Source organism: Ovis aries, chromosome 1, assembly GCF_016772045.2.
Source record: "Ovis aries strain OAR_USU_Benz2616 breed Rambouillet chromosome 1, ARS-UI_Ramb_v3.0, whole genome shotgun sequence".
NCBI classification, from domain to species: domain Eukaryota; kingdom Metazoa; phylum Chordata; class Mammalia; order Artiodactyla; family Bovidae; genus Ovis; species Ovis aries.
This window is the reverse complement of record NC_056054.1, coordinates 43824123-43841959: the sequence shown is the minus strand read 5'-3', so window position 1 is coordinate 43841959 and position 17837 is coordinate 43824123. Positions and strand designations below refer to the sequence as shown.

General features: G+C 44.2%; 1 protein-coding gene and 1 pseudogene across 1 annotated transcript in view; one reads left to right on the top strand and one right to left on the bottom strand.

Annotated features, from left to right (window-relative positions):
• WLS (Wnt ligand secretion mediator) overlaps positions 1-17837 on the top strand; it is a 116163-nt gene that overhangs the window by 55263 nt on the left and 43063 nt on the right. Inside the window, exon 3 of the mRNA XM_004002068.5 lies at positions 15867-15991. Coding sequence (XP_004002117.1) covers positions 15867-15991 — 125 coding nt within the window. The remainder of the gene's footprint in view (positions 1-15866; positions 15992-17837) is intronic.
• Positions 13509-14442, bottom strand: LOC114110795 (large ribosomal subunit protein eL29-like; annotated as a pseudogene).

Below are 17837 nucleotides of genomic sequence, written 5' to 3'. Positions count from 1 at the left end.
ACCGTAATCCTCTCCCTGGGCCAGGCAGACTGTGGAAGAAAACTGAAACATTTTAGAACCAAGGAGAGGAAAACCGAAATGGTTTACTCCTCTGAGACACCTGGTTTCTTTCCCTTAATGATCCATGTTTATTTCCTGGATTTTTTTTTTTTCCCTGCTCCAGGTTAGGCAGAGTGTGATTTAGAGGAAGGTCGAGTGGGAGGAAGGGATGGTGGGGAAGAGCTCTTATCTAGCAAATGTGACTTTCTTAGCTTTTAGGTATCCAGGTGATGTAGGAAGAAGAGGGCAAATCCTGGCCCTCCTGCCTGATCTTGCTTGAGCTTCTTCTGCATCTTCATCCATTAGAGCTCCTGTGTGAAGGACTCTGGGCAGATCTGGGCACACTGCTTCCCTGGTTTCAAGCAGGGTTTTAGGAGGACTAATAAGCTGCCACGGAGTGACCCCATTCCTCTTCTAGCCTTTTGAAGAAGTGACCTTTGTGTTTTCTCTTTATCCTGGACTACTTCTGCACTGTTTGTTTTGGGGGTTGTTAAGTTAAATTAGCCATCCCTTTCCTCTCCTAGTTACTGTATGAGAATGCAGCTGTCAGTCTGTGAACTCTGCCATCATCTATTTTTAGATTCAGGGTGAATGAAGCCCTCTTCTCTAATTGCATTTGGTGGGGAGGGGGGAGGGCAGGTAGATTTTCATAACCATCACGTCAGCTGTTCTTCTAAACGCCCTGTGCTCTGATGGCGTCCTGGGGAGAAAGCAAAGAAGCCCACTGTGCGTTTCCCTGCCCTGGCTGTCGGGTTTGTTTTCACTCCACATTCATGTTGATTATGGTCAAATAGGAAAGAGCTGTTTCCACGTTTGCTCTCCAGTGTTTTAACACTTGCCAACTTGGATGGTTCTGATTTCTCTAGCTTTGTCAGGAAGTGATTGGTTCATTGTTGAGTTCAGGTTCCTTGGAAAACAGGGAAGATCCTTCTGGTGACATTTACTATGAGAGTCAATAATCTTAAACATACTGAGAGCTGTGTAAGTGCAGCAGGCCTCAGTTTTTTCGAGATCTCTCTACTCCCTCCTCCCCCATCCCTGTCTGCCTTTCACACAGCTGCCAGATCTCTTTGCTTAAACATCCTTCTAAATAAGATGCTGCAGTGTTCAGAGCACATTTCTCTTTCTCAGCAGATGCTTCCTCATCCCAACCTTGTCTGTTTCCTCTTCTCCATCTCCCATCCCCTGCCGTAGTGAATGAGTTGATTTCTCTGACTGCACTGTGCTATTTTGTGTTCCCGTGACTCTTTAGCCATGGGTTCCCTCTGCCTATAATTCCTTCTCCTGCTTCCTTACCTAGTGAACTCTTACCAATCCTGTGAGTCAACAGTTAAACATCATTTCTTGTAGATGAGATACTCCAGAAGATTGTATATTCTGTGCTGTGTTTCTCATCCCCCTAGTTAGTACTCTTGACAGCTTATGCTGACTACAGTTGTCCCTTGATATCCCTCAGTTCAGTTCAGTCACTCAGTCGTGTCTGACTCTTTGCGACCCCATGAACCGCAGCACGCCAGGCCTTCCTGTCCATCACCAACTCCCAGAGTTCACTCAGACTCATGTCCGTCGAGTCAGTGATGCCATCCAGCCATCTCATCCTCTGTCGTCCCCTTCTCCTCCTGCCCCCAATCCCTCCCAATATCAGTCTTTTCCAGTGAGTCAACTCTTCGCATGAGGTGGCCAAAGTACTGGAGTTTCAGCTTTAGCATCATTCCTTCCAAAGAAATCCCAGGGCTGATCTCCTTTAGAATGGACTGGTTCTCTAGGGGATTGGTTTCAGGACCCCTGTGAATGTCAAAATTCACAGATGCCCACGTCCTTTATATACCGCACCTTTATATGGTACAGTACAGTCAGCCTTCATTTCTGCAGGTTCTGCATCTGTGGATACAGAGGACTGATTGAATATATCGATTTCATAAGCACTACCCATATGGGGTAATATTCCTTCCCTGCTGGCTCATTAGTAAAGAATCCACCTACCAATGTAGGAAATGGTGGTTCGATCCCTGGGTTGAGAATATCCCCTGGAGAAGGAAATGGCAACCCATTCCAATATTCTTGTCTGAGAAACCTGGGGCAGAGGAACCTGGCAGGTTATAATCCATGGGATCACAAAGAATCAGACATGACTTAGCAACTGAAAAATAACTGCCTTCCTTACCTTACTGTGAACAATTGCGGGCAATGAGTCTGCCTTGAAACTAGTAGGTGCTTAAATACATTTGGTGGAAGAAAACATGGATTGGATGGTCCAACTAGCATTAGAGGTTTCAGAGGTATATTATTCCATCTTGGTGGCAGCATCAGCTGTTACGATTTCTTAGTTCCTGATGGACTTCTTTTATGTCCCGGAAAAGTTGGCTTGAGTAGATTATCAGAGACCTAACATGTCATACCTGAATGATTGCTGTAGATTTTTCTTCTCTGAAGTCTTACCAGTAGTTCAGTCTATTCTCTTATCTCTGTAGACGTGGACAGGCATGATTGTTGTTGGTCAGTTGTTAAGTCGTGTCTGACTCTTTGTGACCCCATGGACTGCAACACGCCAGGTTTCCCTGTCCTTCACTATCTCCTAGAGTCTGCCCAAATTCATGTTCATTGAGTCAGTGATGCTATCTAACCATCACATCCTCTGTCACCTTCTTCTCCTTTTTGCCTTCAATCTTTTCCCAGAATCAGGGTGTTTTCCAGTGAGTTGAATCTTCGCATCAGGTGGTCAAAGTAATGGAGCTTCAGCATCAGTCCTTCCAATGAGTATTCAGGGTTGATTTCCTTTTGGATTGACTGGTTTGATCTCCTTGCAGTGCAATGGACTCTCAGGAGTGGTCTCCTCCTTTACCCCTACTAGCCCTCTCAAGCAGAACACTGTTGCAACTCCATGTTGTAATTCAAATGGAGCAGGAGGAAGGGAATGGCTACCCCAGGCTCACCCTTTCCACCCAGTCCTAGAGAGCAGGTGTATTGCTCCTTGATGATACCCTTGGCCAAATTTGAAGAACATCCTTTTTATCTGAGTGTGTGTGTGTGTGTGTGTGTGTACACATATATATGGGGGTGGGAGAAAGGAAGCAGGTTGTAGGGAAAATAAAGTGAATGCCCCCCAAATAGCAGACTGTAGACTACACACAAGTGGTATAGAAATGATGGAGTGACAGAGAGAATTTTGGATTCTAAGGCTATTGAGAGAAAGAATAATTTATATTCACTCATTAATTTGGCAGATATTTAATGATGATTTGTAAAGACATGAGTGATGTAGCTATGAACAAGACGGAGGCAGTCCTTGGCTCTCAGAACCTCTCAAAGTGGGAGGTGGGCAGGGAAAGCGATACAGGGAAGTAAGTAGTCAGTAGCTGAGCTGCAGTAGGATACGTGTTACAGCAACAGATAGGGTGCTGTAGGAGCAAGGGGAGAAGCCCTTCCTCTGTTTTAGTGGGTGAGGGAAGGTGGGAATGAGTCTGTAGAATTCTAGAAGATGAGCAAGTGTTCTTCTGGCATGAGTGGGGATGCCAAGCACTATCTTCAGAGGACTGTCTGCAGCCCAGAGGAAAAGCCCTTTTGTAATGTACCCTCTCAAAGAAGGTTTCCTGGTAAAAACCCAGTGTGCTAGCAGGGACCCCAGGTGTAGTAAGTGTAGATAACTTTTAGTGAAACTGAAAAGTAAAAGTTGCTCAGTTGTGTCTGATTCTTTGCAACTCCATGGACTATACAGTACATGGAATTCTCCAGGCCAGAATACTGGAGTGGGTAGCCTTTCCCTTTCCCAGAGGATTTTCCCAACCCAGGGATCAAACCCAGGTCTCCCGCATCGCAGGCGGATTCTTTACCAGCTGAGCCACAAGGAAAGCCCAAGAATACTGGAGTGGGTAACCTATCCCTTCTTCAGGGGATCTTCCCGACCCAGGAATTGAACCAGGGTCTCCTGCATTGCAGGCAGATTCTTTACCAACTGAGCTATCAGGGAAGCCTTAAAAAAGCAGTCAGCATTTGCTGGGTACTTACTGTATGCTAGGGCTGTGTGAGTGACTAGCACATTTAATCCTCACAACCATAGGAGATGGACACACTGTCATCCCCCTCTTTGTAGAGAAGTTCAGTGACTTGCCAATGATTGCACAGGCACCAAGTGGTCAAGGTGGTCCCTGATCCCAGGCTGCCTCTCTCTGGAGCCTGAACTCTTACCCATCTTCAAGGCTGAAAGTGGGATGGCAGGCTAAGGTGACCAGTGTAGCAGGCAGGGATAGGAAAGGGGTTGTGAGATGAGATCCTGAGATGCTAACCAGGAGCCAGGTCTTAGTCTTGTATGCCATTTAAGGAATTTCAAGATTAGACTGAGGGCAATGTAAAGGCATTGCAAGTATTTTAGAAATCATCTATGAGAAACATACATGGGGCATGTGTTTGAGTCATCTAGACCTGAAATGATGTTAGCCTTGAATAAGGGCTTCCCTGGTGGTTCAAACGGTAAAGCATTTGCCTGCAATGTCGGATACCCAGCTTTGATCCCTGGGTCTGGAAGATCCCCTGGAGAAGGGAATGGCTACCCATTCCAGTATTCTTGCCTGGAGAATTCCATGGACAGAGGAGCCTGGCAGGCTACAGTCCATAGGGTTGCAAAGAGTCGGACATGACCGAGTGACTAACACTTTCACTTTGAACAAGTGGAGAGTGGTGATGAGGACAGAGAGGGAGATAAATCTATTGAGACTTAATGAGCTCAGAGAATGGACTGAATTTGGTGGTTTGGCTTTTTTTGTGAACTGTGGAAATAGAGCCATCCATCCAGTGGAAAGTGGGCATGCAGATTTGAAACTCAGGAGGGAAATCTGAACTTGAGAGGTGACTGATGCCCCAGGAAGAGATGAGACCCCTCAGAATGAGTGTGCTGAGTTGGAAGGGGAAGGAGTGGGATTTCCCTAGTGGTCCGGTGGTTAAGACTCCACATCTCCACTGCAGGCAGTTTGGGTTCATTCCCTGGTTGGGGAACTAAGATCCTGTATGCTATGCAGCCAAGAAGCTTAAATAAAATAAGGAAGGGAAAAGAGCTACTCTACAGCTCAGTGAACACCAGGATGTGGTTTTTCTATATTCTGTTGTCCTACCAATTCATTTATTTACAAAACATTTGATGCCCCAGCTACTTTTCGAAATGTATATCCTTTAAGCAGTTCAGTAGGATGCAGTAGGGCTAAGTGGATATTTTCTAACTGAGAAGATGTCACTTTGCAAAGGGCCTGATGTGAGGAACATTCCACAATGTCCTAGTCATATTTTCATAGACAAGTTACTTCAGTTAGGAGATACTGCTTCAGAATATAGCAAGGGATCATTCTGACAATGCTTAGAAAAATGTTTTACATGTGAAAAATATTTCTCCACAAAGCAAATGCTTGATGTGACGGGGTAAAAGTGAGACAGGTGAACTCAACTGTTAGTCTGGTTTGTGAAATAATTGTACTCATTCATTTCATAACTACCTCACACCCAGTCCTGTAGGGCATCTTAAAAAAACAGCCAGGACCAAATTTATAATTAGCTGAGTCCATTTTTGCCAGACCTAACCATGGATATAGGACAGGGTTAGTTTTGTTATTTCCTTAATTGAAAGCGTCAAGAAAATACAAGCCAGGTCAGGGAGTTTTTGATCAGGGAAAGAACGCTGGCATAAATAACCCCAGATTATATGTCTGCAGGAGGCTGGGAGGAGGCTGGCCTGCACGGCCTCCTTCTGAGGTTACCCAAACAAACCTGGTGACTGGCAGCTCCCCTATGTAATGTGGGAATGTGTGTGAGCATTTTGAAATCTCTAATTTTTTCCCAGGGCAAGGGTCCAGGGAAATCAAGGTTTCTCAGGGTACTCACAAGCTTTTGACAACCATAAAATAATTCTTTATTTTCTCTTAATGTGACTTGCCCTCCCCCTTTTCCCCTTTAATTTCTTTAACTGATCAATAATATCACCTAATCATCATGGGACTGGATGGAAAAGAAATAAGGATTTTTAAGTGTTTATATACCAAGTGACTCTGTCAACAGCCTTGGGAAGTAGGTCCCGCTGTTTCTATATTGCAGAGGTGGAAACAGACTTAATCAAAAGTCACTTAGCTAAGAAGACATGAAGATAAGTTGAAAAGTGGATTTGTTTGTCCCCCACACTCTTTGTAATATCCTGACTGGCAAATGCCTATTTCCAAAAGTGTAAGTAAGAAGTGTTCTGATGAATTCCTCAAAGGCGGCTCATCTTTCATAGCTTCAGCCTCTCCTCCCAGGGGCCATTCTGACATTAAGCAGCTGCCCTGGGTTTCTTGGGGTGCTCACACTGTTTCCTAGCTCTTTGTCCCCCTCCCCCATCATTTTTGGCTTATGCTTAGGACTTGCTCACCTTTCTGGCCTTCTACTTGTCTTCACAAAACTGATCGGCAAACACTTTCCCATGAAGGGCAGGATGGTTAAACTCGTGCAGAGATAAATGCTTCTTAAGGGTATGCTTGGTCTGTGTGCCCCAGTGTGGGAAGGCCCAGATCTTTCTGCCTGTAATGGTACTCAGTCTGGGTCTGCTCCCACAGAACCCTGCAGTGCAGGTTCCTCATGTCAGGCTTCCATAACAGGGTGGAAATCCCAGCTGTGCCTTTCCATACCTCCCTTCCCAGTATTGAGAATGGATTTTCCATGCAAACAAAATGTATCTCCAAAGTCATTTGAGAAATGTGAGGCTCAGCCCACAGGACAGCAGAGCTGCTGGTCTCATTTAGGTGTGGAAAGTCATGCATCTCAAATCTATAAATGCCCTATGCTGATACTTTACAGCTTTACCCCATAGAACTGGTGTAACCAGCATTCTTGTCTTATAGAGAAGGTTCTCCGGGAGCCAGAGGTAGTCTTGGCCTTCCTGCCATTCTCCCAAGGAGTTCAAATTGAATGTTTCACTTTCATTCTCTCTGTGGAGGTGGGGGAGGGGAGTATTGCCCCAACAGCACCGTAGGAGTCTTGAGACCCATGCTTTATTACCTGCAACATGGTCATTAAAGCTGAGCTTTGTTTCCGGTCCATTGGAGGCTGGATCCACTGGTGGCTGACTTCAAGCTTTGCTGGGTCCTCTGCCCAGTGTTTTCCTGTCTGAGTTTTGTGCTCCAAGTTTGGATATGGGTTCATAGTGGGAGGTTCATGTCTCTGAAACCCAGTAACTATTTTGAATTAAAGTAGATATGAGACTTACTTTCATATCCCTTATGAAATGATAAAAACAATAGCTAAACCCGTCATGGGGGGCAGGAGGAAAAGGGGATGACAGAGGATGAGATGGCTGGATGGCATCACGGACTCGATGGACGTGAGTCTGAGTGAACTCTGGGAGTTGGGTGATGGACAGGGAGGCCTGGCATGCTGCAATTCATGGGGTTGCAAAGAGTCGGACACGACTGAGCAACTGAACCGAAACCCGTCATGCTTTCAGCACTGATCTAAGAATTTTTCGTGTAGTAACTGATTTAAAGATCACAAAGTCCTAGGTGTGTGCTCAGTCACTTCAGTCATGTCTGACTCTGTGCGACTCTGAGGACTGTAGCCATCCAGGCTTCTTTGTCCATGGGATTCTTCAGGCAAGAATGCTGGAATGGATTGCCGTGCCCTTCTCCAAGGGATCTTCCCAAGCTAGGGATGGAACCCATGTCTCTTGTGTCTCCCATGTTGGCAAGTGGGTTCTTTACTACTAGCACCACCTGGGAAGCCCCATCGTCCTAGGAGGCAAGTCCTATTCCAACAGGGTGAAAAAACTATGAGTGTCCATGGGTGGGGGGAGATCACAGAGTCCTGTGAGGGGAGGCTAGCAGGTCACTTGAACCAGCCATTCTCCCTGTATAAGAACCACAGGCCATGAAGCTCTAGAAGCTTGAGTCTGAAGCTTCTAGAAGCTTGAGCTTCTAGGGGAAGCTGAGTCTTGGCTTCTTTGCCTTATGAACAGGAATGATAACATCTGCCCTAGACAGCACAGAAAGTAGGGAGGTGATCCATGAGGGTTAGGCAGAGCCTGTGGCAAATGTTATGAACAAAATAGAAAAGTTTAGAAAGAACTTCATTCGGTGGTAAAATAGGAAGAAACGAATAGTGGTGTGGGGCAGTATGAAAAGTGTCTCCCTTCACCCCAAAGAATGATGTTTACTTAGCTGACCTGCGCAGAGATTTTGTTTCCTTTTGGTGTTTTTTTGTTTTTAAGATATTTTTTGTTTGGCTGCATTGAGTCTTAGATGTGGCACGTGGGATCTTCGTTGCATCATGCAGGATCTTTTGTTGTGATGCGTGGACTCTCTAGGTATAGAACATGGGCTCCAGACCATGCAGGCTCTCTAGGTGCAGCCTACAGCCTTAGTTGCTTCACTGAATGTGGGATCTTAGTTCCCCGACTAGGGATTAAAACTGCATCCCCTGCATGACAAGGCAAATTCTTAACTGCTAAGACTGCCAGGGAAGTCCCTTCATTTTGTTTTTAGTTAGTTAGTTATTAACATTCAAAAGTTAAGAGATGTATAACCATCTGAGGAGAAGGAAGTGGCAGCCCACTCCAGTGTTCTTGCCTGGAGAATCCTGGGGACAGAGGAGCATGGTGGGCTGCTGTCTTTGGGGTCACACGGAGTCGGAAACGACTGAAGTGATTTAGCAGCAGCAGCATAACCATCTGAACCTGGCTTCTCTTGAAGCAGCAGGTCTGGAAAGATAACCTGTGCTGTCTCTTGAGGTTTGGAGTTGAAAGCAGACACGACTGAAGTGACTTAGCAGCAGCAGCCCGCATACATAGGGCTCTCCTGTCCCTGATCACACACCAAGTTAGGGCCAGATCCATGATCGGAACACAGGCGTCCCTGGGCTTCCAGCTCCAGGCAGGGTGGGTCCCTTTGCACTTCTCCGGTCAGTTTTCTGAAGCTCTGTCGGTTCTGGGAGCTCCTCTCCTTGCTCAGATTAGAGAATTGCAGCCCTGCTCCTAGTGGTCTCCTGGGAGCCCTGCATGCTTCTCTCCCCTAGAAAGTTGTGTTTGGTCAGAGTTAAGTGGCCTGCAGTGTGCTTGATTCAACTATTAGGTTTCTTTTGAATTCTTTTTCTGCCAACAAAGATAGTAGAGCGTGGTTGGGTCTGGGGGAACCAGACTGAGGTGTAAGGCCCAGCTCTACCACTTACTAGATGTATTCTTGGGCAATTTTTCTAGCTGACTTCTTCCTCATAGGATGGGTGTGAGGATAAGAGAGTACAGTGTTCTCATGGAGCCTTGTTTTTATTAAAGACGTACCTGTTCATATTTTGTGACTCATTTGAGGGGCTTCTTTCATCACAAGTTAACCCAATTTTCTTTAAGCAATACAAAAAAGATGGTTGTCTTTTAAGAAGGCTTCAAAATAGTTCTCTTTCTCATATTACCAACAATACAACTTTAGGCAAGTCGCTTCATATCTGAGGGCCTTGGTTTACTTACTAATCAAAAGGAAATACCCATGCCCACTTGATAGAGTTGTTTAGTGAGGTCATTTAAATGAAAGCACGGAAGTCATGAGGGCCTAATAGAAAGTAATTGTACATGAAAACAGTCTTTAAAATTTTTGTTTTTAACAACATATTTTAAAACAGTTTGGAGATTCCCAACAGGTAGCAATAACTCTTGAAATAGGAAGAAGGCCAGGAGGCAAGTGTGTCTGGTCCTTTCTCTTCCTGAGGCACCTCCTCTGTAAGGCCCACCCCTAACATTTGTGGGGCCCAGGGCAAGAGTACCTATGAAGGCATGGTTGCCATATGTCTACATATTTTAAAGTAATAAATCACACCAACAAATTGTTGAGCCAAATAAGACCTATCACACAAATGTAACTAATCTACCTTCATGATGAACTGGAAGTCTGGGTTTGAATTTAGGGTTCTTGGACTCCTTGGAATTCTGTGTCAAAAATGGGATGGACCAAGGAGTATGGGCTTCTTAATGTGTTTTCTTCCCATCCCTGACTCCATCCCACACAAAGACTATGTTTATGTATGGACACCCCACCCTCCAAGCTCAATCTCTGTCCATGTCCTCAAAAACAGCAGCCGTTTGATCACTCGTGAGCCCAAAGGTGCACAAGTGGTTGTGGAGTTCCCTTTGGGAGACCAGATCTGGGGAAGTTGTCCTCCTCCCCAGGATGTGGAAATAGGCTCAGAGCTGTCTGAGTTATGTGTTCTGGATTCCTGAGTTCCTGGGCCATGTTCTATAAATTGGGGGAGACGTTAGGCTCTTGGTGAGCATGTCCCTTTCACTTCAGGGTCTTCTCATCTGGAGAAGAAGCGGACAGCTGGGAAAGGGCGGACAAAGTGGGACCCTTTATTTGTTTTTTAATTATATACATATATATATACACACACACATATATATATATATGAGAAGGAAATGGCAAGCCACTCCATTGTTCTTGCCTGGAGGATCCCAGGGATGGGGGAGCCTGGTGGGCTGCCGTCTATGGGGTCGTACAGAGTTGGACACGACTGAAGCAACTTAGCAGCATATGTATATATATATATTTACACTGGGCTTCCCTGGTGGCTCAGATGGTAAAGAATCTGCCTGCAACGCAGGAGACTGGGGTTTGATCCCTGGGTTGGGAAGATCCCCTGGAGGAGGGCATGGCAACTCACTTAAGTATTCTTGCTTGGAGAATCCCCGTGGACAGAGGAGCCTGATGGGCTACAGTCCACGGAGTCGCAAAGAGTTGGACACGACTGAGAGACTTTGGTTCATTTATTTATTTTTTTTGTTGCGCTGGCCTTCATTGAGGTGCACATGCTCTTGACTGCAGCATGCGGCCTCCTCTCTTGTTGCAGTGCATGGGTTCAATGGTTGCCGCTTACGGGCTTCTCTGGTTGTGCCACATGACTCTCTAATTGCTGTGTATGGGTTTAGTTGCCCTGCAGCACGTGAAATCTTAGTTCCCTGACAAGGGATTAAACCCATGTCCCCCTTCATTGCAAGGCAGATTCTTAACCACTGTGCCAGCAATGAAGTCCCTGGAGAAGGACCCTTTAAAAGTCTGGGGCTGAGATTCAGGGCTGCTCCTGCTGTGTTGTGCCTAAGGCCAGTGCTGTCCTGAACCGTGGCCCTCCAAGGAGCTCAACACAAGAACTGATAACTGCCTTTATAGCATTCATACTTATACTATTGAGTTCTGTGGAAATGCCCTTTCAACAGACTTGACAGTCCCAATTCCTAATCCCAGGATTAGAAGTGAAAAGGAGGTAACGTGGTGCCTAATACTCAACTCACAAATGGAAGCTCTGGCCAGTTCTTTCTTAGGACCACTGAGGCTGCCAAGCAAGGAGCAGTTGTAGTCATTCTGGCTCCTAACCAAGAGGATATACAAACTCTGATTATTGCTTCTGCCAAGCCAGGCATCCCACAGTTTCTTATACAGATGCTTATTATTCTGCATTCTTAGCCCTGGGTCTCTGCACAGCCTGGTGTCCTCAAGTCCAGAGTCTCCTCCTGGACTGTGTGGAGCTGAGAAGATGGATTAGAACTGGAGTTCCAGTGATTCTGTGTATAGACTTTGACCCCACTGTTGTCAGCATCTTGCCTTTCCTGTCTTATGCAACACCTGGTACTTTCCAGTTCTAAGTGGCTTGCCGGTCTGTTGGACACGTTGGCTCACTTTTCCAAAATATCCCTTCTGTGGAGTTTCAGCTGTGCCCATCTTTGTGGCTGTCAGGAAATCCTACTTCATCTGTTTTTCATCTTCATAAAAATTGTTGCAATCTCTGATCTGCTCATGTCACTACCATTTTTCCCCCTTGAGATTTAATAGCTTTTATTTTCCTTTCCTGTTTTTTGTTTTGTTTTTGTGAAGTTTCAGGAGTGAGATGAGAAAACACAGGTGGCCAATTCACCATATTTGACTGAGGATTTATTATCTTTAGCTATTTCTTCATTGAAGTATAGTTGATTTGCAATATTAGTTTCAGATTTATAGCATAGAGATTCATGCTATGACATTATGAGCATCGTGCTATGCTATAACATTTGCGTGTCATCCTCTATTAACAGTTATCATAGGATAATGGCTACAATCCTCTGTGCTGTGCAATATTGTCCTTGTTGTTTGTTTTATACATAGTAGTTTGTATCTCTTAATATCATACCCCTGACATGTCCCTCCCCGTTTCCTCTACCTACAGGTAACCGCTAGTTTTCTTTTTTCTTTTTTTAATTTACTTCTGTTTTGCCATATATGTTTGTTTGTATTATTTTAGATTCCACATATAAGTGATAACATACGATATTTGTCTTTCCCTGACTTATTTCATGAAGCATAATATTCTCTAGATCCATCCACATTGCTGCAAATGGCAGAATTTCATTCTTTTTTATGACTAATATTCCTGTGTGTGTGTGTGTGTGTGTGTAATTTGTACCACATCTTATTTATTTATTTTTTAGTTGAAAGATAATTGCTTTACAGAATTTAGTTGTTTTCTGTCAAACCTCAACATGAATCAGCCATAGGTATACATATGTGCCCTCCCTCTTGAATCTCCTTCCTATACCACATCTTCTCTATCCACTCGTTTATTGATGGACACTTGGGTTGCTTCTATGTCTTGTGTGGAAGCTATTGCTTCTATGAACATTAGAGTATGTGTATCTTTTGAATTAGTGTTTTTGGTTTTTCTGGATATATACCCAGAAGTGGAATTGCTGTGACATACGGTTCTGTTTTTAGTTTTTCGAAGAATCTCCATGTTCTTTTCCATAGTGGCTGCACCAATTTACATTCCCAACAGCAAAGTACAGGGTTCATTTTTCTCTATATCCTCACCACCACTTGTTATTTGTAGACTTTTTGGTGCTAGCCATTCTGACAAGTGTAGGTAATACTTCATTGTGCTTTGATTTGCATTTCTCTAATAATTAGCGATGTTGAGCATCTTTTCATGTGCCATCTGAATAACTTCTTTGGAAAAATGTCTTCAGATCTTCTGCCCATTTTTTGACTGGGTTATTTGGTTTTTTTAAAATGTTGAGTTGTACAACCTGTTTTTATATTTTGACTACTAACCCCTTGTTGGTTGCATCATTTGTAAATATTTTCTCCCGTTCCATAGGTTGTCTTCTTGTTTTATTATTGCTTTCCTTTGCTATGCAAAAGCTTTAAAGTTTAATTAGGTTTCAGTTTGTTTACTTTTGCTTTTATTTTTTTGCCTTAGGAGACCGATCCAAAAAAAAAAAAAAAATACTGCTGTGATTTAAGTCAAAGAGTGTCCCGCTTATATTCTCTTCTTTATAGTGTCATGTCCTACATTTAGGTCTTTAATACATTTTGAGTTTATTTATTGATTGACTGATTTTTTTCCTGTCTCAGATTTATTCATACAAATAGCACAGGAGGACACCAGCCCCACGCAGAGAGCAACCCAGGGGGTCACACCAGTCCTTCTGTCCTCACACTGGCAGATAAAGGTCTCTACTCCAGGGCTTTGGTGGGGGTCTGGGCACCCTTGGCAGCTTGGAGCCGCAGCTGCAGGTGGCTTGGCCTTGGTTGGAGTCTTGACCTGGGACTTCGGCCGGCAGAGCCTGAGGTCCTTGGCGGTGCGAGCAGGAGTGCACTTCCCGAGCTTGGGGTGGGCGATGTAGGCAAGTCGGCTGAGGTTGCAGCTGCCGCCTGTTGGCATTTTGGGCTTGACCCCCTTGGGCTTCACCAGGGCCTTGACGGCCTCAGCACGTGCACTCATGGCCTTGGCATTGTCAGCCTTCTTCAGGCCCTTCCTGTTGTGCTTCTTGGCAAAGCGCATGTTCCTCAGGAACTTGGGGTCTACCCCCTTAAGAGATTCGTATCGTTGTGATCGGGGTTTCTTGATGCCGTTTCTATGCCATTTTCAGGACTGGTTGTGCATGGTGTGGTTCTTGGACTTGGCCACGTCTGCACCCGGGCCCTCAGATGCCGAAGCACGTGGGACCGGAAGAGAAACTTGAGTTTATTTTTGTATATAGTTTGAGGAAATGTTGTAATCGCTTTCTTTTACATGTCCAAGTTTCTCCAGCACTGCTTATTGAAGAGACTATCTTTTCTACATTGTATATTCTTGCTTCCTTTGTCATAGATTAATCGAACATAGGTGCATGGGTTTATTTCTGGGTTCACTATCTGCTCTGTTGATCTATATGTCTATTTTGTGTCAGTACCGCACTTTTGATTACTGTAGCTTTGTGGTATAGCTGAAATCTGGGAGGGTGATACCTCCAGCTTTATTTTTTCTCAAGATTGCTTTGGCAGTTCGGGGCCTTCTGTGGTCCCATATCAATTTTAGGATTATTTGTTTTAGTTCTGTGAAAAAGGGCTTGGGTATTTTCGTAGGTACTGCATTCCATCTGTAGATAGCTTTGGGTAGCATGGCCATTTTAACAGTGTTAATTATTCCATTATAAGAGCATGGGAGATCTCTCCATTTTGTTGTACCATCTTTAGTTTCTTGCATCAGTATTTCATAGTTTGCAGAGTATAGGTATTTTATTTTATTTCTTGGTTAAGTTTATTCCTAGGTTTTTTTACTCTTTTTGATATCATTTTAAGTGGGATTTTTTTTTTTAGCTTTTTCTCTCCAATAGTTCATTATCAGTGATTGAAGATTTAAATGGTACTAATGAAAGAGTGGGCACTGATGTTCACTGAGAGTTTTGTCTATATCAGAATGGCCTCAGATCCCTTCTTTCCTGTGTTATTTCTTTCTCGTCTAGATTTCCTCAGAGAACTAGGAATTTACTGCACTGTCAAATTGTCTTCAAGCCACACTGGGTCAGTGGATAGTAAAGCCCCAGTTTTCGAGACAGCAGCTATTCTTACCTGTTTCCCTTGTGACCTAGAGTTGAGGTTCCAGGGCCCAGAACTGAGCCAGTCTCGTAACCCCAATGGGAGCTGGCTCACCATGATCATTTTAGAAATGTAGTTGTGCTTTTTTCCCCCATTAAGACTCCTCTGTTCTGAAACTTGTTCAACAAAGTATAAAACAGACCAAGTGGATAGATGTAATTTTTATCAAACTAATCTCTGTAATGAGCTCTGTGATAAGTTAAACCCATTCATGGTCCTTATTGATACAGAAGTATATGTGAACGTTCATTTGCATAATTATGAACTTATTCTAATATTCTTGTCTGTGTATAAGTCTTAAATTTAGAGAAACCCTTCACATCTTAAATTAACTTTGTCCATACTCTGAAGAAAGAGTTTTGAGTTTTAGAGAAGCAGGAGAGCCTGCGTTTGAGAACTTCTTGGGGGAATTTTAGAAAGGATCTTTCAGACTAGAGTGTTCCTGAAGAAAGCACCCAAGGTACTTGTCATTTATCTGAGAGGTGGCAAAAAATCTCGGTCATTTTGATCAGAGAGGAGAGAATAGATGAGTTGTAGGTTTCAAATTTTAAGGCACTTTTGTGGAAAATGACCTCATGTGCCATGGGACTTACATGGGGGGATGTAGGCCCAGTGGTATAAGTTAAGGAGGATACATGTTGAGTCAGAACCTGATCATTTGGAACCGCCTCAGAGAGAATGAGACTGCCGTCTCTAGAGGAATTTCAGTGGGAGCTCTTTGACTCCTTAGCAGAGCAGTTGGTTATGGGAGGGGACCCAGCATCCAGCTCAGACATTCATCCTGTGACTTTTAAGTCTTCAAATTTGGAAAGTCAGGTTTGGTGCTTGATAGGAACTGATACATCTCTTTTGTCTTGTTGGTTTCCATGGTGGAGCCTGTAAGAGTTTTAAAACTGTTTTCAAAGTATCTTTCCAGAAGCCATTTCTGAATTGTGCACCCTTTATCTCTTGCAGGAGAAAATGCAGAAGTTTCCATGGATGTTTCTCTGGCTTACCGTGATGATATGTTTGCTGAGTGGACTGAAATGGCCCATGAGAGAGTGCCCCGGAAACTCAAATGTACCTTCACCTCCCCCAAGGTAGGGTACCTTAATGTCCTAGTTGATGGGGTTTTTATCTGGTTTCCAGGGGTGTGGGAACATTTGCTCAGGCAGATTCCTTGTTCCTAAGCATGCATGACCCACAAAGATTAGTGGTCACCATCCTTTGTCCTAGAAGAGGGCAATTTAGATATTTCATGTCTCTGCAAAGGAGCAAAGAACAGAAGAAGGAATGTTTGTTTGAAGTGATTTCGTTGCTTCTCTAAAATGCCTCCATAAAAATAAGCTCTTTGTTCTTCTGTTAATTAGCTAAGTGTTTGAAGAATGTTGCTTAGTTAATTTTAGGTGGGTAAATCTGTTCATATTGGATCAATGCGTGTGTCTGCTGTTTCTTAGGCATCTCTGTTGCCAAAATCAGTGTGCAGGTGTGAAGACTAACAATCCCAGGGAACAAACATCAGAGACAAAAAGAAGGGCCTGAGGGAGCAGTCTAGTTTCCGTTGTGACCTCTCAGTTTTTTTGCACGTCTGTGGGACTCTCCTTTCTTTGGTTCTTCCAGGAAGATTTGTTTAACCACCAAGAGGGAAGAATGTCCCTATCCTGCATTGAGTGTAGGGAGACTCTTTCTGTTGGACAAAGGCCTCAGAATCTTGAGGAATTAAAATACCGGGATGGACTCAGTGACCCTCAGTGGACAGTGGGATTTGACTGTATAAGAACCAAATCAGGATTACTGGGTGCCCTTTTCCAGTGCCAAGTCCTGCCCTCAAACATGCCCCCCTAAGATTCTGTCCCACTCACGTTCCCCCATCTGCCAAAGTCTCTGAAGTTGAAATGGAGCCGTGGTTACTGTTACTCATGGTTACTCGGGAGCACCACCAGCTAGGTGACTTCTGATGTCCCTTCATGGACAGAAATCATCTTATTTTCTTTGCATGAAATGGAGGAGAGGCCAGACTGCACTGAAGCACATTCCCGATTATGTCGTTTATCACTTGACACTTCAGGTCAGTTGCTGCTGAAGAATTTGGCTACTTTGTAGTACCTGCTCTGTTGATCGATTTAGTTCTTCCCTTTTGCTTATAACTGCAAAGTTGGGTTTTCCTGTGGAATGGTAAGGATGACAGGTTGAAGCCTCTGAGAACCATGCCCCCATCCAGCCCTGAAGAGGACTAAAATGGGGCTGTGCAGGTTCATTACCATTGGTTAAAGGCCTGGATTTGGAGCACAGCATTCCCCGGTGGCTCAGTGGTAAAGAATATGCCTATAATGCAGGAGATGGGGTTCGATCCTAGGTCAGGAAGATCTTCTGAAAAAGGAAATGGCAGCCCACTCCAGTATTCTTGCCTGGGAAATCCCATGGATCAAGGGGCCTGGCAGGCTACAGTCCATGAGGTCCCAAAAGAGTCGGACATGGCCAAGTGAATAAACAGCAAACAACAAATACTTGGCTTCAATTCCAGACCATTTCATTTACTGACTACATTCCCTCAGGCTAGCTTGCTTTATCTGCTCAAGCTTCAGTTTCTCTTTTGCCAAATGAAATAATAATTAATACCTGCCTGTGGAATCTCTGTAAGGACTAGATAACAGAACGACTCTTACCACTTGAATCTAGTCTGGGACATGTTTCACTAGATGGGCCACCAGGACGAAACATATTAACTAAAACCCTCATGGGCCAACCATGACCCTACACATAAGCATCTCTTGGGGCACCTGGTATTTGTTAAGCCTCTCTTTCCCTAGGGTTCCTAGACCAGAGCTACGGAAAGTGTGGCCTAAGAATTAACAGCATCAGCATCACCTGGTAGCTTGTAGGAAATGCAGATTTTCAGGTCACACTCCAAACACAAGAATCAAAATTCACACAGAACCAAGGAAC